The sequence below is a fragment of the Topomyia yanbarensis genome, chromosome 3 (genome assembly GCF_030247195.1).
Source record: "Topomyia yanbarensis strain Yona2022 chromosome 3, ASM3024719v1, whole genome shotgun sequence".
Classification (NCBI taxonomy): Eukaryota; Metazoa; Arthropoda; class Insecta; order Diptera; family Culicidae; genus Topomyia; species Topomyia yanbarensis.
The window spans coordinates 18525377-18552543 of NC_080672.1; the positions used below are offsets into that span (position 1 = coordinate 18525377).

Here is a 27167-nt window from a genome sequence, read left to right on the forward strand (position 1 = left end):
CAATAATGCCCCGGGGCCGGATAACATCAAGTTTGCCCTGCTCAAAAACTTGCCTGACTCGGCTAAGAAACGCTTGTTGAATTTATTCAACTGTTTCCTCGAACAAAACATTGTTCCGCACGAGTGGAGACAAGTTAAAGTCGTTGCTATCCAGAAGCCTGGTAAACCAGCTTCAGACCATCATTCGTATCGACCAATTTCTATGTTGTCCTGCATACGAAAGTTGCTCGAGAAAATGATCCTTCGTCATCTTGACAACTGGGCCGAAGCAAACCAGTTGCTCTCGGAAACACAGTTCGGTTTTCGCCGAGGCAAAGGAACAAACGACTGTCTAGCGCTGCTCACAACGGAGGTGGACATCGCTTTCGCCAAACGTCAACAGATGACCTCGGTTTTTCTGGACATTAAAGGAGCGTTTGATTCAGTTTCCATCGATGTCCTGTCAGAGAAACTTCACTGTAGTGGTCTTTCACCCAAGCTGAACAATTTCTTAACCAACTTGCTACGTGAAAAACACATGAGTTTTGCGCACGGTTCTTCGTCGACGTTGAGATTTAGCTACTCGGGTCTCCCCCAGGGTTCATGCCTTAGCCCACTTCTGTACAATATTTATGTCAGCAGTATTGATGATTGCCTGACATGTAATTGCACATTGAGGCAGCTTGCAGACGATGGCGTAGTGTCGGTAGTAGGCACGAACGGCAAAGATATGCAAAAGCCTCTGCAAGACACCCTAGACAATTTATCTGTCTGGGCTAACGACCTGGGCATTGAATTTTCGGTGGAAAAGACAGAGATGGTTATTTTCTCGAAAAAACGCGATCCCGCTAAATTCCAGCTTCTGCTAGATGGCAAACCAATTACCCATTCGATGTTTTTCAAATACCTAGGGATCTTTTTCGATTCCAAAGGCACATGGGGTAAACATATTGGTTACCTGAAACAAAAGTGCCAGCAGCGAGTAAATTTTCTTCGCTCTATTACTGCAACTTGGTGGGGTGCTCATCCTCTCGATTTGATCAGATTGTATAAAACAACTATCTTATCGGTGATTGAGTACGGAAGTTTTTGTTTCAGATCCGCTGCCAAAACGCACATCCTTCAGTTAGAAAGAATTCAGTATCGGTGTTTACGTGTAGCTTTGGGCTGCATGCATTCTACTCATACGATGAGCCTTGAGGTAATAGCTGGAGTGCTACCTCTTGCCGAACGGTTCTATGAGCTCTCACTTCGACTTCTGATACGCAGTGAAGTAATGAATCCGCTCGTAATCAACAATTTCGAAGCGCTGCACAGTTTAGAAGTGCATACAAAGCGCATGTTCCCTTATTACGACTACTTAACGCTACCTAGTCCATCAAAAATAAATCCTGCTGAAAATATCCCACTGCATTTTAACAACCCACAGATTACTTTTGATCTAACCATGAAACATTTCACACAAGGTATCCCTGATCACCTGCGACCGTCGATTATACCAGCTATTTTTTCGGCTAACTATAATCATATCGATCAAGACAAACAATTCTTCACCGATGGATCAAGTATTGATGGATCAACAGGTTTCGGAGTATTCAACGTGAATCATAGTGTTTTTCGCAAATTGGAAGAGCCATGTAGTGTGTATGTTGCAGAGCTGGCAGCAATACATTGTGCTCTTGGCCTAGTAGAGGTTCTGCCTTCTGCCAAATACTTTATTTTTTCGGACAGCCTCAGCTCTATTGAAGCTCTCCAATCAATGAAACCGACCAAGTACCCTTCGCATTTTCTGTTGGAAATACGAAGGAGTCTTCGTGCTTTGGTCGACCAGTCATTCCACGTGACATTTGTGTGGGTCCCGGCCCATTGCTCAATACAGGGCAATGAAAAAGCAGACGAACTCGCCAAAAAAGGTGCAACCGAAGGCAATGTCCTCGAAAGGCCTATCACGTACAGCGAATACCTCAACTTCCCTCGGCAAAAGGCCCTTGCTGCCTGGCAAACGAGATGGACAATGGGCGATAAAGGGCGGTGGTTGTATTCTATTGTCCCAAAGGTTTCAACTAAACCTTGGTTTAAAAGTTTCGATCTACCAAGAGACTTTATTCGTTTCGCGTCAAGACTAATGTCAAATCACTACAATAGTAATACTCACCACTCACGTATAGGACTTGCCGAGAGCGCCCTTTGTGATTGTGGTAAAGGCTACCAAGATATTGACCATATCGTCTGGTCATGCTCAGAGCCTGGCTCCGACCATCGTGAAGCCAGAGAAAAACTCAATAGAGTTCTACAAGCGCAAGGAAGGCCGCCCGATATGCCAATTCGGGACGCCCTGGCAACTCGAGACCCCCAAACCCTTTTACCCATATATCTCTTCCTCAAGTCGATTAATGTGAATCTATAATGTTTTGTTTTTCTTATACTAGTTATACTTAGCAATGTATCACAATTCATCAGCAGATATCTACATCAAGTACCCCTTCTCCCCAGTTCTCGTTACAGACATTTTGACTGTAACGAGAACTGGGATTTCCTTGTTGCAGATACACCATCCGTCACGAGATTCGACGTCGGCGCGCACGAGGGAGTTGCGCCATACCACCCAACGAGCGATCCATCCCAAGGACCACCAATCAGCGTAATGGACCACCGGTTGCTGCCACACCTGCCAGGAAGAAAAGCGGACGATTCGATAAGCGGACGCGCCACCTAGATACACGTCATGACCCACAGACCAGCAACTATATTATTTCTTATATTTCATAATATATTGTAATGATACTCCGGCTCATTAACACCGAAAGGCTCCCGAGCCAACCAAATAAAGTCGAAGGGAAAAAAAAAAAAAAAAAAACATTATTGTTGTACATAATAGGTCTTTTAAAAATGTGCAATAGATATTTTTGTATCAATTGATATCACATTTTACTTTATTTCCAAACATGGGAGTCATATTACCCTCAAAGGCGCAAATAATTTTTTTTTAAACTTTTGTGAAAATTGTTTCATAGTTTCAATACATTACTGTGATAATTTTGAGATGTTTTGCGTAATATTGTTTTAAAACAGCGTTAAGGGTTAACCATATTTTATGCTATACGTGTTATATTTTTCGATCACAATGCATAGAAATGTATTATTTATGTATAATATAACTGGTAACAGTGTAACTAGTGTCTGACGGAATCAATTTTTATAGTAAGACCCAGAGTCTGTGCACTTTAGGAGTCAAATACAGAGGAATGCGGTACACTGGATAACAAGACTATTTTTGGAGAAAATTTTCAAAAGAACCTTTTGTTTGGACAGTTGACAGTGATTTTTACAACAAAAATGGTTTTCTTCAAACCTAAATATCTTCAGGCATTACAATTCGATTTTCAATCTATCGAACTCGGTCACTAAAAACATGACGACAGTAACGCACCGGGTGGAGATATCCCAATTAGCTTCGACAACGTTAGTGATTTTTACACAAGTTGAACGCTAAAGATGGACGTTTGTTCTCTGTGGTATGTGCTTCTCTTTCAGTAATAAGCTACTACTTAATGTTTACTTTCCGAAGCACAATAGAATTCCCCTAGAATCTTTGCAAAAATCCAATTGCTTGGAAAAGATAGCCGAAGACTGTCCAAATTGATAGTATTTATAAGTTCTTCAGTTCTACGCATTTCTGTGTCGTAAGTGCCCCAGCTATCGCAATGGACACCATTCTCAGCAGATAGCTAAGCTTTTACAGGATTGTCATCACTTCTTTCATCTGACACCACACAAGAACATTATTAAACAATTTTTTATATAAACTCAAAGATGTAATTCGGTTTGAGACTCCAAGTTTTCCTAACAGCTTTTCTGTGCTGTCTGAAGGCTTTTCACATTCTTTTGGGTCTGACCCTAATGAGAACTGTTTAGTTTAAATTCTAATATAATTCACACAATAGTCACATTCATAGAATTGCGACCTGGATTCGCATCTTCGTAAAATTAACCATGTAACATTTTTCAAATTTGAATCTTAGGAAAGTATCTTTATACCGTGAGATTTAATCAATTTTCTCTGAAAGTATTATATAACATGGGGTCTACTATTGATATTCGATTCAAACTCAACTGATCTTGTCCGATTCAGAAATGCCAATCGATATGAAAATACTGTGATTTTAAACAATTTGAGGTGGATCGAAATGTTGTTGGCCAGTTATTATGATTGGAAAAATATATGGCTACGAAAGTTGCACACGTTTTCCATCCCCGGTTGTTGAATAATGTCTATAAACAAATTCATTCACACCGATCACTCAAAACCTTTCACGCTAAACTTTTTTTTGATTTGTTTGTATCAAAAAACACTAAAAACCTCTGATTATCAAGAGTGATGCTTCTATCAGAGTGCTATGATCTGCCCAATTGTTCAATAGCCCATAGCACAGGAAAGATAGACAAAGATAGTCTACTGTGCTGTCACCAGAATGTAGCGTAGCCGCCGGTGGCCACTGATTTTATATGACAGGAGTAGGGTGGACGTAAGCTATTTCGTTTTCTTTCATTTAAATATCGCACAGAAAAAACACTAAGTTTCACTATCTTTATTTGTTTTGCGTTACACCTTCAGGCACATACCTACATGTTCACATACGGTCGAATTTTCCGCTTAATTTTACGACGCACCCCGGTTTTCGCGTGCTAACTCTAACTTATATCGACTGACCGACACGCGCACGCCTGATTTCCGTGCGGTCACTAACTGCCTTAATACGACTGACTACAACGACTGACTACTTGCGGCTCACTTACTTGCCTTAATACGACTGACTTCCACGACCGACTTCCACGACGGACTACAACGACTGGATACCACGACTGACTCTTTTTTTAACGACTGACTTCTTAACTCGGGTTTAAAAGACTTTTTAACAACGCGGGTTTAGATCACTTTCGCGCATTTCTGAGAGAAATGCACGAAGTTTTGAGAAAGCATTTCTAAAGCTCTCTCTAGAACTGTCGGTCGCTGGCCGATTCATTTAAAAACAATGGACTGCTCCATAAGGTGATGCCATGCCCCTGCTACAGTAGGGTCGCGGCGTAAGCAAACAATTTTGTTGTTATTAAACATTGCCTTCGCGTATACAAGGCGCAGCGTTAATGAAACTTACTTAGCTTAAGGCTAATCCTTTATGATGCAACTTAACTCATGGAATCGAGCATCCAAGAGATTGGCAAATGATGATTGAATATTACCGGGATTGAAACCGGAGGAAATTAGGGACTCTGCACTACATTTATGTGCTTTTATCAGTTTTCAATAATAATGCAATATAACGAAAATATCTACAAATTTCATTTTCACTGCTAACTGAAAATGTCCCTGGCAGCACTGCTCCAGCGGAATCCTTTCAGACTAATATCAATAACTGCAATGCTATAGATAATACAACTGTAAGCGCATACATGAATGGTTATAGTCCCAGTTATTAGCCTTATCTATTTTTGTGAACGTTGCCTGAAACAAACACCAATAGTTACTCCGCCAGAACGGTGATCCTTGTTACTAAATTTCACGCAATCCACATTCCAATTATTAGTTCCAAGACACTTAATAAACTTAACAGCATTTCAGTGAAAATTTCGTTTGGTAAACTGTTTTTAAAATTTCGATTTATCTATTATATTTTATTATATTGTTATTAGTTGATACATATGATTCCCTTTCTATCTATTTATTCACACCTAATTTCATGCACACAAAAAGGTATGAATTCTATGCGCCGGACTCGTATGCCCTAGCACGAATGTGTTTTTGTTTGATCTCGAAACTGAGTCAGGTTTCAACCGAAACTGTTATCACTTAATTTATTTTGACATCAATTTGAGTTATTGTTGAAAAAGAATATTTCGCAGTGATATACGTACGAAATATTCTTTGTATATAAACAATTCGCCATTCACGGGACGGCAGTTGACAGTAAGAACTGTCATACGGAACGTGCTATAAAAAGCTCTGAGATGTCATCTGACAGAACGTCATGTGACAAAAGCTTCAAGTGGGTAACTTGAGCTTTTGCATATGGACGCCGCGCATGGATGTGTTGTTTACTATAGGCAGAGGGTATGACAGGGTATGGCAGTCAATAAGGGACTGTGATAAACAGTGCATGAAATATCAATCGATATCGAACTATGTTAGCATTATATAACTTGACGAACAAGAATCAAATAAAGTTATCTCAAACCTACCTACAGAAATACTTCGTGTTTTCTTACGGTATTATCAACAGTTATAACCTGGGCCAGCTTCGTCTCAAGCTAAAACCACCTAAACGTGGATAATCATATTATTGAAGCAAAAGATATTATCATTACAGTTAAAAACAAGAAAATTGATCTGCGACAATCGATATTTTGTCAATTTTATGCAAATGCATATCACCGGAAGTAGTGAGCTATATTCGCGCAATGATACGCTATAAAACGCACAACTTTCGAGATTATTTATTGGCATAGAAAAGAAGACAAATCTAAGTTTCCTCTCGAATGTAGCGCATGGAAGGAGCCGAACGCGCCTGAACATTGAAAATTAAGGTTGCACAGAGAATGCGTAAAATTCGCAAACGAAAAAAGCAGTTTTTTTCCACACCGTATGTCAGATCTTCATAAAAATCAATCAGCGTATGTAGAATGTTGTTACTGTACTGCTGATTGATTTTTATGAAGATCTGACATACGGTGTGGAAAAAAACTGCTTTTTTCGTTTGCGAATTTTACGCATTCTCTGTGCAACCTTAAACTAAATCCAAACAAATAAATCTAAACCAATGTACATTACCACACATCTTGTCTACATCGCAAGTACGGCATTTGTACATACAATGGTAGAGTTCAACTCGAGCGATAACATGTATAGCGCATGATAAAATTAACACGCAGCAAGGAAATGACTGCGAGTTGAACCTACACAGCAGAAATTGCCACTCCGTGCGGTGTCCAGGCGGACACTGACTCCTACCGATATTTTTAAGCCAGCCATATATTTCAATCGTTTAGTTCCAGGATTGCGCACGAAGATTTGGATCATTTTTCCGAACGAACATGTTCGCTGCCGAATATGTTCGATGGCACTCATTACCTCACTGCATCGGCAATGCGGAACGCGTTAAAAAAATTTGAGATTTCCGATTCTCTCTCCCTTCGTAATCGCATACGGTGTGATGCGGAACGAGTTGTGTGGGTCTGTATCTTTTTAACGAGAGCGTAAACCCCCGACGATGTATAAGGAAACAAATTCATGTACGCTCATGGCGGTGAGCGAGTTTTCCGCACCTTGGTCCTGGAGTGGTATGAGGCCAATTCTGTCCATTTTGTTCCAAAGGACATGAATCCGCCAAACTGTCCGGAGCTGCGCCCGGTGGAGCAATACTGGGCAATGATGAAGCGGGAACTTCGGAAGAGCAAGAAGACAGTCAAAGACGAGAAGGACATGTTAAGAAAATGGAAATAAACTGAGAAACTGGTACCGGATGACACTGTAAAGACTTTGATGGAGGGCATCAAGCGAAAATGCGTTCAATTTTACACTCAAGGCTCCATGGATTAACTTTTTTTTTGATTTTTGTAGTAAATATATGTATAAAACTACCCTAAAATTTTGGTTTGATTTTAAACATTATAAGAAAATTGGCATGACATTTTCGGTGTCGCAATAATTTCGTGTTCGCCCTTTAAGGCGGTATATACGCAGATAAAAAAAATAACTTTACAAGTTGTTGTCAAAATTGATAGTCATGCATGGAAAGTTAGTAGACAAAAGTTGCAAAATCGCTATCTGGTAAGCGAAAAGTTATTGAAGTACATGTCGGGATATCCCCTTAAAAAGCGTTTTTCTACTGAATTTTTTTTTTGGTTTTTTGCAGTTTTTCCATGTTCTAGAAAGTTGTAGATGCATTCAAAACACAACGTTTTGCAGAATAGATCAACTCGCTATCTCTTCGTTTTAAGGATGTATGCCTGTTTTTTGGTTGTTTGGGCTTACCTTAAGGGGCTACGGTTTGTAGAGTAGCAGGTAGCAGCTGCTAAATTTTATTTGCCATATTGATACAAATATAAATCATAGGGCGATCTAAAGGGATCCTTGGAATAATGTGGGGTAAAATAGACTAGCGTTTCAAAAAACTATTTGTATTATGAAGCATGAAAAAGAAACCATTATGCGAAATTAATAAACATTTCAAATATATATTCCAACATTCAAAGTTATTTTATTATTACAACTTTGGACGTGTTGCCATACAATGTCGAGGTATACCTTGCCAAAAACGCTGTTTTTCTCTCCGCAGTTCTCTGTCTAGAGTTTTTCTAGTACGACTCGTCCTTCTAGGGGGACACCCACACTATTACTATCCTGGTTGTGACTGGATATGCTAGATCGCTCGGTTGGAGTGTGTCACCAGATAGTCGTAGAGATCACTTCGCACGCACGCACCTATTAACCGATTCAAATTTCCCTGGCGGACGACGCTATGATGAGGGCGCTAGTTTTTTACCTAGTTTGAATTTTCGACGTGGTGGAGGCGAGTGAGTTGTGTCTTTCATCCCTACAATCGGAATAGAAGTCATCGAGCTCGGCGTTCGTTTCGAGACTGGTATCAACCGAGTCTATCTGCCGAATCTTAGCCGAAACGCTAACGGTGTGACCATCTAGAACACGTCAGACAACCTGAATTGATTCTCTTCCACAACAGACACGTAACGCGGGTGGCGTCGTGAAAACTGTCAAATAAAAGTTGGCAATAACTTCAAGCAACATCTTATGGTGCTCCAAATGTCTATGATCCATGATTAATTTTCCAACCTAGCATAAGCTAGACTCACTGATGAAAAAAATCAAAAAATGCTAAGCCATGCTCAACACTGAGTGTACTACTATTGTTACAACCACAATAGGTAGCTAAGTGAGGGAGCGTTTGCTGCCCTCGATGAAGAAGAAGCATTAAATTATCCCGTTTTTTTGAAAGAATTTTTTTATCATTAATCCTGTGTTGAACGCAGGGTCGATGGTATTTCCTACAAAAATATCGAAGAGGTCACAGAGTATGTTAGGTTCAAGTTAACCAGCATACTCCAGATCTTGTAATGGTTTTTAAGTGAGTGAAAAATACCTCTAATTTTAAACAAAATTTGTGTTAAGGTCGACTCTTGCCGTTTTAATGATCTGCATTTACATGAATTTCCGATAATATTTCATAAGGGCATATGTTCACGCTAAGGCCCATGAATACTTCCACCACTATATTGATGCTTTGAATCTATAATATTACAAATGCATAATTCATGCCTTGGTGTCGGAGTCGTATATTCCAGTAGTATGCTCGAGATTCCCTCCTCCGCTAAGAAATGTGATTAATAATTAATAATTATAATCAAAATATGTCAAACAAACATGTTTAGTTCACCAATGTTTTAGTACTGGTGGAATCGCCTTCATTTAAGTTTTATATGTACGAGAAAATGCTTTTTAAGAACACTAACCCTGTTCAAGAGATTTTATCTTTTGCTTACTGAGACGCTGCTTAGTTAGGATCATAACACCTACAACTTCCACAGTCCAATTTCGATTTCATCAGACTGCTTTTTGACACAATAGTTATTTCCATTGGCAATAACAAAATCACTACGAAATGGTAGTCCGATTTGATTGAATCACATTTTTTCAATCCATTGTATTGTAGAATAAGCGGTTTATTTAAATTTATCATATTTCATTAACTTCAAGGATCTTCTCCAAAACTAACGATGTACAAGTACCAAATGTTCAGTGAATGAATGCACATGTCCGAGACAGTGCTAGAAAAATATTGAGAAAAAGTGCAGATGAATTTTCTACTAAAAATTCATAGATATGTGTAAGTTTAATTTATCGAAAACTTTCAAAACAATCTAGACGGAAATCATACTCGAAATTTCCGCGTTATGGTCTATGCTTGGTAAACGATAGGGCTGTTTCTTTCTTCATTGAGGATCATCTAGAACAACAGAAAAAATAAATGATAGATCCAATAAAACACTAAATAAAAAATAAAACGGAAAAGGACATAATGCATACAAATTTTGTTTATTCACAGTGGTATTTCAACGCAGACTGAAAGTATTTCAAAAAATGATGTTAAAAACAGTCGGGAGTAGTATCAGAACGGCATTTCCGCTCGACCATCGCTAGGGCATCTGTCTCGAGAGCATTTTGGCCACACCTATTCGTGCAAAAAGGATTGTTATTTCAAGGATGTTATTTCTTTCTGTATTCGCAACCGAGTTCCGTGCGCCACAAATAATTAACAGAAAATAAATGAAAGTCGTTATCGTGTTTCTTGGTTAGAGGAACCTCTCTGTTAATGTTTAATTTTGCTTTGTTTGGTTAGTTAAAATGATTTGTTTGTCATAAATTTCACCGGAAAAGAGTAGGAGAACTAGGACACGGACAAACGCACACTGCGGGGAATCATTTTGCTCAAGAGAAATTCTTAAACCATGACTTACCGCTCACTTTCAGGTTCTTGGATTTCGTTGACTTCTTGCGCGAGTCCGTATTGCCGACTGACATCTCTCGGCATGAATCCGTAGCCATCGCCTCGTCGGAATCATTCCCAGCTTGAACTTTGATCAATTTTTTCAGGTTTGTAATCTAAAATAATAAAATAAGTCAATTTTCGCCAAGAAAAGCACCAGTTAGACAAATCTACATCACCTCTGATTCAATGACCTCCTTGTGTTTCAATCGTTTCTGCTTCTCCGAGTTTGCCCGATGAATTTGATTCTCCAAACAGGCCAAAATGGTTTCACACGAATCGCACCACTCTTGCAATGTTCCGACAATCTCTTTCACATCGCCCTTTCGAATATCTCTACCAATAGCGTAGTCTACCTCAAGCTGTTTGTTCTTTTGATCCAACTTACCGTGGATAATGTCTGCATAGATAGCTTCGATGATCATATCTTCCAAATCACGGACGTTTTTGATGTCCAACTCGGTCAGCAGTTCCTCGTACGGGATACATTTGGTTTTGATGGCCAGCGAAACGATAGTTAAGTGTTGTAGTTTCTTTCTCATCACAGGAGTCAGTTCGATCAGTTGGGCTTGATTTTCCAAATACTGCCGGTAGGTTCCATAGGCAAAAAGATTCAATGTGTTGTAGTAGCTGGCATTCGGTCCACCTTGAAGCTATGTATGAAAGCTGTGTGAATTAGAGGAAATTTAACAATTAAGCGGGGTCGTACCTCCAAAATGTTTGGCATTGCCAGAAGCTCGCCGAAAACGTGCACTCCTGGCGCCTCCAGGACCTGCTTGATTAACTCCAGACAGGCGGCTCCTTTGGCACCCTTTGACAAAAGAACATACTGCTCGATTGGGTTGTGTGCGGAATAATGCTGTTGAGCCGGGTTGTCATCGTCAATGTTCAGATCCGGAGTCATTCTGTGAACTGGGAGCGGAGGATAAACAAGGATTTTATTTAATATGAAGTTTGCTTACCAATCAATCCCTATTTTTCGTTGCTTTTCGCAAGTTTTTACCTTTGCTGGCAGTGTTTTGTTTTGACTTGCTGTTGTAACAAAAGAGGTTTTGCTTCTTACCGACCTTGTAATGCCGACAGCTGATTTTTCTATTTCAACGAGGGGTCCACATATCAAACCATTTGAAAGTAGATAGGTAATCGCTTCCAGGAGTGGCATCTCGTTTTGAGTGTCTCGATTTGGAACTTTTTGGAGTCGTTGAAAATCGGTTTTCGGCTAATTGGTCACAAGCAATCTGAAAACTGGTTTTCAGCGAAAACCGGTTTTCATCCAGTGAAGAAATTGGCCGTAAAATAAATGTGTGCTTTCTAGTTTTGTTGAAATTGTTAGAAGAAAGATATCATTAAATGGATAAACGATAAACTAACCGTCGTTTGTTCGAAAATAAGTTGGTAGTCCTTGAAAGATTTGATTCGGCATTCAGAAAACAAATTCTAGAGCAAACAGACGCGTTTTTAATTTTATCGTCGTTTAAAAAAGGGATAGAACCGATGCAGACTGGAAAATAAGGAATCATTTCAACCTATAGATTCCTGCACTGATGACAGAAAACTAACACCATTGTAGATACTTCCTATGGTTTCGTTTGATCTTGCGTATCAATCAATCGCAATTGTTAGCCCCAAAACAAAATTATATATCCAAGAAGCTCTAAAGTTCGAGGTAGACGACTTCGGGGTTACCGAGAGTCGACGTTTTGGGAGCTACTGTGTTGTTCGACTTCCTGTGAACGCTACGAATATTGCTGCTTTAATTCAATGCGCGAAATAAATAAATTCCAAATGGAAACTTAGGAGTGCAAACTGAAGCAAAGGAATTGATTTGCGTTAGCTATCAAAATATTTGTTCTAAATCGGTCAACGGATGTGTCGCCATCGTAGGAAGAAATCGAATAGTTATCAACGTTAGGGGCCGATCATATACCACGTGGACCAAAAACATCCGTTTTTGACCCCCTTCTCTCCTTCAGTGGACAAATCCTGTTCTTCTACTCCTCTCCGCACTACTTTCTCAATGCAGGGGGTGGAGATAGCATAGTTGGTATATCGATTGCCTTGTACGCAGCTCACCTGGGTTCAATTCCCAACCCCGCACAAAGGGTTAGAGATTTTTCAAGAGATTTCTCTAACCCGACAAAGAGGTCAAAACCTCTACCATCAAAATAAAAAAAATAATACTTTCTCAATGTTTATTACAGAGTAATATCATAAAATGGTTTCCAAAATACTAATATCAAAGCTCAATTGTTAAAAGCGAACATCGACTGCGAACCGGACATAATAGGTTTGTTACAGTACCAGGAGAAACTGGAAGTACTCCGGAGCAAACAGGGAGAAAATCGTTCCTGTATTATCTTCTTTTCTTTTTCTTCTTCTGGTAGCAAATCGGAGTGAAAAGGAGCAAGAATTTTTTGCTCCGGAGCAACAGGGAGTGACTTCCGTGTACTGGAACAAACCTAATTGGTTTTTTATTCCAGTACCAGGAGAAACCGGAAATACTCTGCACGGCAAACAAGAATAATACTGTTCCTGTATTCTTACTTTTTTCTTCAGGTAGCAAACTGGAGTAAAAAGGAGTCGGAAAATGAGTCGGAATTCTGGCTGGCTCTAGTAAGCATCCGGATACGATGACACCGTAGCCGCCCGAATAGAAATATACAGTAACAAACCCACGATTTTCACTGTAACAGTACAGAAAATTTACAATAATTTTCAGTACGTTCTAGTGTAATGCTGCAATACAAAAACAATACACTTTAAAGTTTCTACAGTAAATTTCAATGTAAAATCGAACAGAACTTTTACAACGAAAAAGGGGGGTGGTTATGTATCTCAAAAATCGATTTTTCTCTATACATTTTTTATATCGAAAGCAGTGTATTTGTGTATTACTTTTTTCCTGAACAGTAAAATTGATTCTTGCATGAAATTTTATTGTAAATCTACTGCGAGAACTCTGCAACGAACAATGTTGAAACAGTAATAAATATAATATTTATTGTATTATGGTTGATTGTACGGTAAACAGAGTCGAAAAATGTTTTTTTCGTTTACCAAAATTTGTCGAAAATGACGAGCGAGCGATGCTACTTTCTAAACCACTACAACATTACGAAACCGAAAATGAGACAACGGCCTACGACAAAGCATGCGGGTAAATTCAATTTCATTATTTCCTCCACACATTCGTTTTCGCTTCGAAATTGAGAACGACATTAGTCTCTTCGATATTGCACATAGCGCTGGCCAAACGAAAAGAAACTAGTAACGATATTTATTTGCCGTTGCTCGATTTGGGAGAATTACAAGCTAGCGATGATATTGGACGACAGGAGGGGCAGTGGTGTGCGTATTTCCTGTGTTTGCGGCGTTCTAGTTGCATTTTATGATGCACATTGCTATAATTTCATTTAATGAAAAAAAAAATAAAAATCAAAATTACTGATTTGAAATTTAAACGAGATTGAATTTTCGTATTGTCATAGGAAAACGAATGTCACTACTTCTGCTACTCGCTTCCATAGAATCGAAAGAAGAAGGGGCGTTTTCATTATTGTTTTGCTTTGTGTGAATTTAGTAACGAAGGAGGCAGCGAAAAGACGAAGGTGAATTCAGTGAATTTCAACGTTCATTGAATGGGTATGAGAATTTTAGGCCCTGACGGTAAATGCTATTGTAAAATTCTATTCGGGCGGGTTCCAACTAGATTCAGCCAGAATTCCGAACCATTTTCCAGCTGAACTTGAGTAGGCGATGTATGCCCATGAACTCAATCTACCCTTCTAGAGAACACCGATATGAAACCGTAGATTTTCCGTTGTCTCCCGTTTTATTCACATTCGTCCTGCTATTTATCGTATATTCATACGTAGGGTTTTTGCTCGGAGCTCTTACCGCTTTTCTTTATATTTACCTGAAACAAATATATAATGACTCGCAAATGTAAATACAATCCGCAATCGTCCACACAAGAAATGTTTTCATAACCTAGTTGAACTTTTATCAAACCTACTACAGTTCGCAACGGTCATTTTAAACATATTTGTAGTTGGGACTGTGGCCACATTTGAAATTATGACGTCACTGACATATGAACAAGCGTATGGGGGATAGAACACTAGTGAATAATTGTTTCCAAACCTAAGGGGTAGCCCACCAGTAAATGAGTGCTTGGGACCGTGAATAAAAGGTGGAGCTAGTGTTCTGGGAAAATTGTCGGATCAATATTTTTTGAGAGAATTCCCTCATAGTGTTATGTCTGTTAGTCTGTGATAATAGTTTAACTGATATAATGAACCTTCGCAAATCAAGAAATTTTCATTATCTATATTTTTAAAAAACTTGCCCAAAGCTCACCCATCCCTGGAAATCCGTTTTTTTAATTGCATTGTTTTCGTTTCGCAAGTTTAAAAAATTGCCGAAAATAGCCAACAAAATTGATATAGTAAAGCATTAAAGTTTACGTAACAAAATCTTTTCATCCTGGTAATATACTGGATATCATCATGTATAACAAATGGTGTTTCTGAATGGTGCTGCTCATGCAAAGCAGTATCCACTCAGTGCAAACATATTGGCTGTTCTACTTCATCTGAACCAGTAGCTGTGCCGTTATACTATGGAATGCAGATTTTTTACTACCGACATATTTTAGGGTAAATGATATTAAGGGGGGCTTTAGCGAAACTGATCATGTTTGGGACTATTTGAAAAATACGCGACACGACATATCAAAATGAAATAATGCGCCAAAAATATCATATACCACAAAATTTAACATATTTTAGTCAATCTGGATATATTCAGCAAGAAATATTTCTAAAACACTAAATTTTCCGAATCTAAATTACTTCTTTTTCTGATAAATTATGTCGTTCTGAGTGAGCATTGTTGAATAAGCTTGCTCATGATAAAACGCTCGAAAATTGGAGTTTTATGAATCCTAATGTGAGCAAACACTTGTACATTTTCATTCAAATAGATTCAAAATACTACGGAAAATGTCATGAAAGAGATTTTAAATAAAGTATGATTATGGTTTTTTGATATTAAATCGCATTAATCGTGATTGAGACCACCAGTTTCAAATATCCACTCCTAGAGGAGCTATTTTTGGTAGCAGTTTGTTACGAAGAAAATCTAAATTCGGGGGTTATATAAGCTGCGTGGGAAAAAATTGATTTGCTTTTGGTATGTTTTGATAGATTTAATTTAGTTATAATGCTCGAATTATATTTCATAGTAATTCGAGCATTATAACTAAATTAATCATTTCCAAATATATTTTTCATCCATTTTGGTATACTGGTAATTCATTTGCAATATGTTGCAAATTTTAAAAATGACAGAAATAATAGTCCTAATTAAAATTATTTATTGTTCCATTCAAGATAAGTACATTCCCACTCATGATCAATATTCATCAGTCAGTACAACTGTTATTCTGGTTTCAATCACAGTTTAATTTAAATTTAAGTCCACAAATTATCAAAATTATTAGAGTTACCTGTCATCCAATACCTGTTTGCTAAAATATTTTTCTAATTTTATGCCGGAATAAAGATAATTGTCGACGATACTGCACACTCAAAAAATCAAAACGTTAATTCTATTTGCTTCAAACTACTTAAAATCCATATGAAGAAGAAATGCTAATGTTATACAGCGCACACATACCTTCTATGTGTCATGTGTATAGACTATGTATGCGCACACATAAGTTATATGTGCGCATTGTTATAGAATCGGATTTTATATGCTTTATAGTTATGAAATGTGAATGTAAGATTAGTTAGAATTGATTAGAACATTAGGTTTATGAGACAGCAAATAGTGTCTATATGCCACCGCAAATTGCAAAAATTTATGTGTAAAATCAATAGTAGGACAACAAATTGTCGCACTCAAGATTATTTACCCTACTTAGTTCTGAACAAATAGAATATGAAATTTTGTCTTGCATTGCACCAAACAAGCATGGGAAATTACAAAAACAGAGAAAGGTGCTCTATGGGGCACAAAAAAGTTACTAGGCTTTACTGTTTAAAACACCAACTCGTCTTCTTCTCACTGATACTTCCCAATGAGCCCGATATGCTCATTCCTCATGTGATCCAGAGAGTTTTATGAATTTATACCATCTCATAAAGGTTTTGCTTGACTTAAGACGAACGGAAAATTATGTTGCGGCGGCAACAAATTACATTTCGATACCGCCCACATTTCAGTTTGTAGTTCTGCCAAAGATAAACTCAAGATTACCAGGTCCTGTACCAACCATTAACAAATGATGTTACAGTAACCGTGAACCGGTGAACTGAATAATAGTATGCTTTTGCTGCCCCCTCGTTAATAGGCGTCGAAAATATTTAGAATGCGTCGACAAAATGCTATGGTTCCCAGGTAACCAATAGGCATGCTAAATGCATCTTAACGGCTACTTGATAAGCACTTAAGTCATATTAAATGCTATTTAAAGGTCGCTTTTGGCAAAATATACGGCTAAATTACTGCTGTGCCATGAAAATGCTTTTCTACTGCTGTTGTGCATTCAGAATGCTGCTTAGTGGCAAGAAGTTTTTAAACAGTTTTTCGAATGCTGATTAACAACAGTTATGCATAACGAATGCTAGCATACGGCAAGAAGCATCCGAAATGCAAATTTTACGCTACTTAACTGCATACACTAATGCTTGTTGGTTACCTGGGTTACGAATCAAATCAATGTAGTAAACAATCTTTTTATAAAAGAAACACGTTGTCTATATTGGCGTGTAAAATTATTATTATAGTCATACTGACTTCTAAAGGCCGGGACACGCCCTTAAGAAAACCCTTAAAATGTATGCTTCTCAAATATTCAACCAAACTTTTACATGACCTGGCTCGTATTAAAAGTCGAAAAGGGGCCCGAGGGAATCAGAATAAATCGGCTCATTTTTTACATTCCTCACTTAGTTCGGGAATTAGGCTGCGCGGCCCAAAACTTTTATGGGAGTTTTGAACAATATGAATGGGTATTTTGGGGTAAAAATCAGAATTTTGCTAAACTTCCCGGTCCATTTTACCGTGAGGGACAAGATCCTTAAATCCGGGACTGTTCCGCCTAATCCGGTACTGTTCCGCTTAATCCGGGACGCCTGGTCACTTTAACCAATAGAGTGACACTAATCTAAAAACGAAATCGGCATTGGTCACATCAATTAATTACCGAACTTTAAAAACCTCAAAGTTTGTTTATTTTCCAGACGAAAGCTTGCTTGTTATCTTCGAAATAACGCATTGTCATAGATACGATGCAAATATCGACGTTGTTTCTATTTCGCAAAGCTTCGCTTCAATTTATTATTGAGCTGTCACACTGACGGTGAACCAGATTCATCGAGGGGTCTCATTTTGATGGTACATGGGAATCATCCGACCACTCTATCTTGAGTTTATCTTTGGTTCTGCGACTAATATTAGAAATGTTTTGCTGCATTTTCGTAAGATGTTTTCTTACCATCTTATAAAATGATTATTTTTCTTCGTCATCGTGAGCAATTGGCAACAAGATAAAAGGTGATCTGTCGCTTAAAAGTTATTTTCTTACCAAAGTTTACAGAAATTATATCCACTACAGCAGAACAAAATAAAATCAGCAGCACTTTGAACGTTTTCAATGTAGAATCGCCAATAGAATTTTGATTGAATCGAGATGCATAATGCCACCCCAACCCACTGAGATGTCCAAAAAAATTGTTTCAAAATCGTTCAACACGGGTTTAACGATGAACGTTTATTGAACGGTTATTTGGACGTTGTCCAAATTGGGCCAACGGACGTCCTTCATTGGACGATTTTGAAACCAACCTTTTTAGAGGGAATACTTACAAGAACCCCTTGAATATTGTCGGCATATTGAACGTCACAATGACAGAAGAGCAAGTGTGAGAAAAAAATCACAATCTCAACGGAGCGGCGTTTTGTGTTCGGTTTTGCGTTTTCAGATGTTTTTTCCTCAGTAACTCAAAATTGAATTTTAAATTGCAACAAGTTTTCGAGTTTATGCTTATGTAGTTATAGTAATATTTAACGATATACGTAATAATATATTAATGCAAGTGAAAAAGTAGACACCGAAAATCATAACCTCGTTACAAAAGTAGAAGAGCGGAACATCAGGCACAATGTCTGGAATCTTGTTTGAGGATATTTTCAACGTGAAGGACATGGATCCGGAGGGTAAAAAGTTCGACCGAAGCAGTAGACTGCACTGCGAATCAGAATCTTTCAAAATGGACCTGATACTGGACATCAATTCTTGGTTGTACCCAATGGAGCTCGGGGACAAATTTCGGCTGGTGCTGGCCACAACGTTGCACGAAGATGGCACTCCTGGTATGTTTACTATACTATATTAATACAACAAAAAAATAAATTCGATTTGTGATTTGCAGCAAGCATGGAATACAATGCAGCTGAAATCGAAGGATCCCGGGCGGACAGTTTCGAGTATGTTATGTTCGGAAAAGTTTACCGAATCGAGGGCGACGACGCACAGTCCGAATCTGCTAACCGACTTTCTGCCTACGTTTCCTTCGGCGGCTTGCTGATGCGACTGCAGGGAGATGCAAATAATTTGCACGGGTTCGAGATTGATCAGAACATGTATTTGCTGATGAAGAAACTTGCTTTCTAGGGGTGCCGTTTTGGGGGTAAAAATTCACTGACTACAATAAAAGTATATAAGAAATTAGTTTTTCACGATTTCCATAACTTTGAAGAGGAGCCAGATGTTTAGAATTAGATTTCCGAAAATCAAAATAGTTACTATTGTTGCCGTAACTACGCTGAAAGGAATTTTAACGAATTAGAATCGAATAAATTTTCGTAATAAATCTTACCACATGCAGGTTACGGGCTGCAACGATGAGCGTTCAGAATTTTGATCCATTTCGAATAATTCTTTAACGTCAAAATATTTTTGATTGGATGGTATAGCCTACTAGATCATTGGACTATGAAAGTTGGAATGATGTGAAGTAAAATCAACGACTTGTCCACATGGGGTACCATCAAGTGTTTCTCCATGTGATATTAAATATAGTTTTTAACGGACCTATGCATACTTGGATATCATTTGGTCAAGTTAGGAAATAACATGAAGCGGAGGGAACATCTAGACACAGAATGAGTTCAATGATTTTTACTAAAGGATTGCCAGATCGTGAATAAATCAGGGAGACTTCTTTGCGTAACATATCAAAGTTCTTTAGGGACCAGAGGGAATCGACAACAGTCAATGAGGAGGTAGTACGATATTCTCAACACGAATAAAACACCTGGTATAAAATAAAGTTAAATGTAAAATTAATATGATAGCTTGCTCAGTTTATTTTTGCCAATCATTTTGTATTTTACATTTCAGCAGGGACCAACGATAAATTACAGCGCGTTTAAAAATTCAATTCAAACAAAATACCCGCGTAAGAGTTCTATTCCTGGTTAGGGGTTATCGAAACGAAATTCATAACTGGTCCCAAGATTGATAAATAATTAAAACTATCTAGAAGTTACCTGTTTGTATAGATATTATTAAATTAAAGTATCTGATCACGAGATTCGCGACGGTAGGACATTTGATACTCCAGTTTGAGTAAATTTCTTCGTATTTCGAGAAATTGTGATGTAAGTAGAAAAAATAAAAACAATATGCACCTATTCCGTGCTTTGTAACTTCTGGTTTCATTGCAAACCGTTTGGGTTTTATGTTGTGGTGAAGATTCTTATCTTAGCTGAAATTTGATAAGGTATTTAAATTAACAGTATTTGAAAGAACTATACTCTCGACCACTCACGGTTTACCATTTTATTGTGAAACGCCTATTAGCTTGATGAGGTCCCAGGGCGCAATGAATCAATTTTCCAGCTTCTTGATGCCGTCTTTTATTCCATACTTGATCTGGTCTCCGGTATTCTTGATGAAGTTTCCCACCTCAGGGGCTGAGTCATCGACGTTGAATACGCCGTAGTAAATAGCTACAGCAATGGCGATGGCGAAAATCAGACAGCTTTGAGAAAATTAAATGGAAAAGCGAGGAAAATGATTAATCTTTCAGAACGCGACGTTCTTGCTATTATCGCTCGTAGGCGTGAGAAAACATTAATTTGATCACGAGCGATGCTTGAATGTATTTGGCAGAAAGAGATGGGTGATATTTACCATACAATGATAGTTCCACAGTTCATACACATTTTGGAAGCGATGGATTTCACTCAGTACCTCACTAATGAAACGATCGTAGAAAAATGCCACGAGAAAGTCTGAGATCGTGTCGCGGAATTTATTCTACAAATTGTAAATCGAATTAGTAATTGAGCTACAATTACTCTAACTCGAGCGCTTGGAATAATTATTGATAATTTTTCGATGTACACTGGAACGTAATCTAATAAGAATAACTGAAATATAGAGGAGAGATACAAAGCAGACGACAAAAATACACCCAAACGAACAAGCGACGAAATGAAGACTGATTGCGTTTTCTCTTTCGATACACGTTTCGAAAGTGTAAATAACAAACTAAACACGACTACAACTACATTATTGATACTTTTGGATGCTATGGTTGGAGCTCACGCGTAACTGCCTTTAAATCGAGAAACGAAACGCGCCACGTGCCATCATTGTTGCCAGAATACAACTAAAATGTAATAAATAAATGCAACAAGTGGTTCTTTTTTTAGTGTCGGCTTTGCTTCGTTTGTTTTTACAATAATCACCCTTCATACATAAGGGTAAAACCGGAAAACTCATCTTTAAATACATTAGTAAGGTGAATTTTTAGCAGATGATACCTTATTTTCAATTGTGGAGAATTTTGAGAGACATTACAAACGTGAGGTAATCAAACACTACTATTAATGAGTATTACGTACGTACATTATTAACAGAAACATTAATTAAAAAAATAAAATAATAGATTGACACCCTTATACACCACTTTGACCGTAACGCGGGTGGTGTCATGAAAACTGTCAAAGAGGCGATAACAGAAACTTGAAGCTACAAATGAGTATGCTAGCAAGTAGAAGATCAAAAATTCATGTAATAAAATTAAAGAAATTGCCCTCGCAGGCAAAATGTAGGGGTGGTCGTGGCTTGCCAGGACGTCCCGGACTGGCACGTAAGGTGATCTACCTCGGGCCCGAAGGGAATCTATTAGTTAGGACCTGGAAACACGGACGATGCGCATCAAACGTCTAATGGTTGGACATGAGCCATGACATCGTACGAATAAAGTCCCGGTTCACATCCAAGCCCTTAAACCAAGCATTTGTTGATAACTTCGGGATAATGGAATGTAGCCACCGTCCCAGATGCCCATTGCTCCATGAAGTTTGCCAAATATCAAGCGTCCTCTGACGAGAGATACTGAAAAATTCCTTGAAGCAAATTGGTCTTTCGTAAGTGTCGCCTTCTAATGCGCCCACCTTGGCTAAAGAGTCCGCCTTCCCATTGCCCGCAATAGAGCAATGTGACGGGACCCAAACCAAGGTAATCTGGTACGATTTTTCAGATAAAGTACTCAGATGTTCCCGTATTTTCCCACTGGAATTAAGTTGAGTGCTTTCCAGGCTTCGCCGCACGGATGGCCTCAATGGAGCTGAGACTGTCCGAAACGACGAAGTAATGGTCTGAGGGCAGGGTGTCAATGATCCCGAGAGTCTACTGAATGGCAGCTAATTCTGCGACAAGCAAGATTTTCGTTGAAGATACCGAAGCCTGTGGACCCGTCGAGAATTGATCCGTCAGTGTAGAACTTTTTGCCGCAGTCGATTTGATGGTAAATATTTATTATAGAAAATATTTGGAACCACTTGTGGGCGAATGTGATTCGGGATTCCACAAATCTCTTCCTTCCTGGATGTGTCGAAAAATACAGTTGGAGCAGAAGTATCTAAGAGATGAGCACGGTTAACGTTATACGAAGATGAATTGATGTTCTGTGCCATGTAATCGAAGTACAAGGACATGAATCTGGTCTGAGAATTAAGCTCGACAAGCCTTTCGAAATTTGCAATCACCAATGGGTTCAAAATATCGCATCGAATGAGCAATCGATACGAGAGGTCCCAAAATCGATTTTTAGTGGAAGGACGCCCGCCAGCACTCATCGTATGGGTCGAGTGCATGCAACCCAAGGCAATACGCAAACAGCGATACTGGATTCTCTCTAGCTTGATAAAATGTATGCTCGCAACGGAGCGAAAGCAGAAACATCCGTACTCCATCATTGATAATATCGTTGTTTGGTACAGCCTGATTGTGGTCTCCTGGGTGAGCACCCTACCATGTTCCGGTTATTGTACGGAGAAAGTTGATCCTTTGTTGGCACTTCTGTTTCAGATGTGACATCCCCATGTACCTTTAGAGTCGAACCAGACCCGGGGTATTTGAATGTTGAAACCTGAGCAATAGTTTTATCCATTAACTGAAGCTGTAGTTTCGCTGGTTCACGCTTCCTAAAAAATAAGACTAGCTCAGTTTTCTCCGTAGAGAACTCGATACCCAGCTGGAGAGCCCAAGCAGACAAATTGTGCAAGGTATTTTGCAGTGGTCCTTGCAAGTCGACAACCTTGGGACCTGTAATAGAGACCACACCGTCATCTGCAAGCTGCCTTAGCGTGCAGGAATTGATAAGACATTCGTCAATGTCATTCTCCTAAAAATTGTAGAGAAGAGGGCTTAGACATGAGCCCTGGGGAAGACCCATGTAGCTAAATTGTGATGTCGATAAATCACCATGCGAGAAATGCATTTGTTTTTCAGACAACAGGTTTAGCAAAAAGTTGTTTAAAATTGGTGAAAGACCATGCTGGTGCAACTTCTCATAAAGAATGTTGATAGAAACTGAATCGAAAGCCCCCGTAATATCCAAGAATACTGATGCCATCTGCTCTTTGTTAGCATATGCCATTTGAATTTCTGTCGAGAGCAATGCAACTGTATCTGACAGTAAGCCATTTGCTTCGACCCAATTGTCGAGGCGGTTTTCCTGGTTTTTGGATGGCGATGACACGCACTTTCTCCAATCATGTGGGACAATGTTACCCTCAAGAAACTTATTAAATAAATTCAACAAGCGTCTCTTGGCAGAGTCTGATAGATTCTTCAACAAGTTGAATTTGATTCTGTCTGGCCCTGGAGCTTTATGGTTACATGATAAGAGAGGAAGTGAGAACTCCACCATCGAAAACGGTGTTTCGTTCGCGGTATTGTAAGGCGACGCGGCGCGGTAGATTTTCTGTGCCGGGGCGGAATCCGGACAAACCTTCTTGGCGAAATCGAATATCCAACGGTTTGAATATTTCACGCTCTTGTTAGTCCTGTTTCGGTTTCGCATACGTCGGGCCGTGCCCCAAAGAGTGATCATCGATGTTTCTCTTGTTAGCCCGTCGACAACCGGCGCCAGTACTGCGTTTTTTGGCTTTCATTAAAATTTTCATTCGCTTTTCTAATATCGCGTACAGTCGATAGCTAGCGACTAACCCGTCGTTCCGGAAGGCTTTATATGCGGCAGCCTTCTTCGCGTACACGTCTAAGCACTCTTTGTACCACCACGGGTTGGGAGCACGTTTTTGGGTGTTCACATCGGGTACTCGTTTCGTCTGAGTTTGAATCGTGGTATCGAGAATCGAGTTGGACAAAAACTTATACTCTTCCTACAGGGGAAGTACCTGTGTCGAATCGATAGTTTAGGATATCTCAGCAGCGTAGCTCCACAGCCTAACAGACATAACACTATGAGGGAATTCCCTCAAAAAACATCGATCCGACAATTTTCCAAGAACACTAGCTCCACCTTTTATTCACGGTCCTGTTACGTTTGTGTTGAAGAATATGACGCTCAGAAGAGAGCCAGTCATTCGAAAGAGAGAAAAAGAGAATATAATCGCTATGCATGAAGCGAGTTCAGAAATAAAGATCATTATCAAATTGTACAGTAGACGAACTACTTGTGTATTCCTGTCAGCGCATACCACGTCCTACGAAGTTATCTGTTGCTGTTTCCCGCGGTAGTCCTCTTTGAGATATTTCAATTGGCGACGAGGAGTAAGTACGTTTCGGAAAGTGAAATTTCGCGATATTAATTGCGAAAGTAATTTTGTTTCCGCAGTAAGTATTTTTTGTCTTCTCCCAGATAGGAGACCAAATCTGCGTTTTGGCATTGTTTCGAAGTGCTTTTGTTGCGCTTTCAATAAGGGTTTTGTTTAAAAGTAAATGCCGCTGAAAGTGCCCATTGTGATTTGATAGCACGATTGGCTTCCGCTTGTTTTAGTCAGCCTGAGTTGTATCGAGTTTTTCTTTGTTCTCAAAACTAAATTTTAAGAAATAGATTTTTAGCAAGTGTGGCATCGTTTAAATTTATTGGGCCTTTATTTAACACCATTTTGTTTCTTTTACCGCTGTATAGTAACTCCATTTTGCAAGACGTTGAGAGTGGTGAGAGTGAGTTCTCCGATCGCCCAAATTAGCCGAAGTTCACTCACGGTGAATGGTGTTCTGCTTGTGTGGTTGACAGTGTTGGCTGACGAAGAGCGCACAGTTCGATTTAGGCGAACTACGTCAGTGAGTACCATACCAGCACCAGTGTATACAACTATTATAGGCCGGTCGGACAGCTGGGCACAAGTTGTGTGCATACAGCAGAATTTTATCCATAATTGCTAGTTTGGAGAGACGGACGGACATAAACAACGCTCCTGCTGTGGGTCTTAACAGTTTGCCGATTTGCACACCCGAGTGTGAATTTTTTCATAGCTTTTTTCAGCAAGCAGTAGGAAAAACACTACAGTGAATAAGGTACGTGTATTTGTTTTCGGTTATTAATTATATTTTTTTGCAAAGTATTTTGAACCAGTGTGAAATTATTTTATGTGCATTTATTTTGTGTTTTACTTTTTGTTATTATTATTTTCAATTCAAGAATGTCGGTAGCAACAACGGTTGAACCTTATCTGCCAAATTCAATCCCTTTTGCTCAATACATTGAACAGCTTGAATATGTATTTATCAACAACAGTGTGCCCGAAGAACGTTACAAGACTTCATTTTTAGCAGTTTGCGGTGTGACGGTATTTTCTGAGATAAAAAAGCTTTTTCCCGGTCAAGATGTTAAAACACTATCTTACCAGCAGATTACGGAAGCACTTAAAAGAAGATTTGACAAATGTGACTCAGAAGTGATTCATAGCTACAAGTTTTGGAGTAGAAGACAGGGAAAAAATGAAAAATCAGAGGATTTTGTGATCGCGGTTAAAGTTTTAGCGGAGCAGTGTGGTTTTGGTACCTTTAAGGATAGGGCCATACGAGATCTTTTAGTGATAGGAGTTCACAACCGAGATATTCAAAAACGTTTATGCGACGAAGATGACCTTACTGCTGCTAGAGCGGAAAAACTTATATTAAACCATGAAATTTCTAGTAACAGAACAAGTGTTTTAAAGGACGATGATGAACATAATACTTCAATAGTGGCACATTTAGGTAGAAAAGAAGTTCGTTCTCGTTCAAAGCAAAGGTATAGGAGTAGAAGCAAAAGCCATAATCGCAGTGTTTCATTTTCACCTAGAAATAAGCAGGAGAGGTACAGTGACCGGAGATATGACTCAGATAAACCATTATATTTATGCTCCTTTTGCAAGAAAAGAGGTCACACGCGCAAATTTTGCTACAAATTGCACGGCAGAAACAAGCATCAGGCAGATGTAAAGTTTTTAGGCCCTCCGAGGAAACTTACTATTGGCAGCTCAAGTGGAACATTTAAAAGACCGGAGCTTACTGATGAAGAAGATGAAGAGGATTTACCTTGCATGATGATTTCTTCGGTAAATCGTATTAATGAAGCCTGTTATGTTGATATTTTGGTGGAAAAAAGTACTCTAACGATGGAGATTGACTGTGGTTCGGCGGAGACCGTTATTTCTGAAGAACTGTTTTTAAGGAATTTCGAACACAGTAAACTTTTATCTTGTAACAAGAAACTGGCGGTGATTGATGGCAAAAGGTTGCAGGTTCTAGGGAGAATAAATGTTTTCGTTCAATTGAAAGGCATAAGGCAGCTATTGAGCCTGATAGTTCTTCGATGTGACAATGATTTCGTCCCATTAATGGGTCGTACATGGTTGGACTGCTTTTACGTAGGATGGAGGAACATTTTTTCGAACCCTGCAGTCCAAGAAGAGAGCATTCATAAACTAGACGAAGACAGCTTTATTGAAGGTTTGAAATGTAAGTTTGCGACAATTTTTGATGGGGATTTTTCAACTCCAATAGTTGGGTATGAAGGAGATCTTGTGTTAAAGGATGACAAACCTATTTTTAGAAAAGCATACGGTGTACCGCTAAGGTTAAGAGACAAAGTTATTGAGCACTTAGACCTTTTAGAGAGAGATGGGGTGATTACACCAGTTGAGACCAGTGAATGGGCGTCGCCGGTAGTGATCGTAATGAAAAAGGATCAAAATATCCGTTTAGTAATCGATTGCAAAGTTTCAATCAACAAAGTAATAATACCCAATACTTACCCATTACCAGTCGCCCAGGACCTTTTTGCCTCTCTTTCAGGATCAAAAATGTTT

At 38.9% G+C, this 27167-nt stretch overlaps 2 protein-coding genes and 1 long non-coding RNA gene across 4 annotated transcripts; 1 reads left to right on the forward strand and 2 right to left on the reverse strand.

The window, feature by feature from the left end:
• Nucleotides 1–9858: 9858 nt before the first annotated feature.
• Nucleotides 9859–11628, reverse strand: LOC131690343 (COP9 signalosome complex subunit 7). Of its 2 annotated transcripts, none has more exons than XM_058976048.1 (5): nucleotides 11501–11628; nucleotides 11248–11450; nucleotides 10718–11191; nucleotides 10510–10654; nucleotides 9859–9998 (listed from the first exon to the last, which is right to left on the reverse strand). In XM_058976048.1, exons 2-5 carry the CDS (start codon nucleotides 11440–11442, stop codon nucleotides 9985–9987), a joined length of 828 nt encoding a protein of 275 aa, XP_058832031.1. In that variant the 5' UTR covers nucleotides 11443–11450; nucleotides 11501–11628; the 3' UTR covers nucleotides 9859–9984. The 2 variants fall into 2 exon arrangements, with proteins under 2 accessions (XP_058832031.1, XP_058832030.1); XM_058976047.1 differs by lacking the exon at nucleotides 9859–9998 and adding an exon at nucleotides 10069–10223.
• Nucleotides 11629–18461: 6833 nt separating this feature from the next.
• On the forward strand, nucleotides 18462–19278 carry LOC131690346 (DNA-directed RNA polymerases I, II, and III subunit RPABC3). Its single transcript, XM_058976052.1, has 2 exons — nucleotides 18462–18920; nucleotides 18980–19278. The coding sequence occupies exons 1-2, from the start codon at nucleotides 18710–18712 to the stop codon at nucleotides 19219–19221; spliced, it is 453 nt and encodes a 150-aa protein (XP_058832035.1). The 5' UTR covers nucleotides 18462–18709; the 3' UTR covers nucleotides 19222–19278.
• Nucleotides 19279–19870: 592 nt separating this feature from the next.
• Nucleotides 19871–21204, reverse strand: LOC131690347 (uncharacterized). Its single transcript, XR_009305568.1, has 2 exons — nucleotides 20746–21204; nucleotides 19871–20593 (listed from the first exon to the last, which is right to left on the reverse strand). It is a non-coding gene; the product is annotated as an uncharacterized LOC131690347 (long non-coding RNA).
• Nucleotides 21205–27167: the final 5963 nt, after the last annotated feature.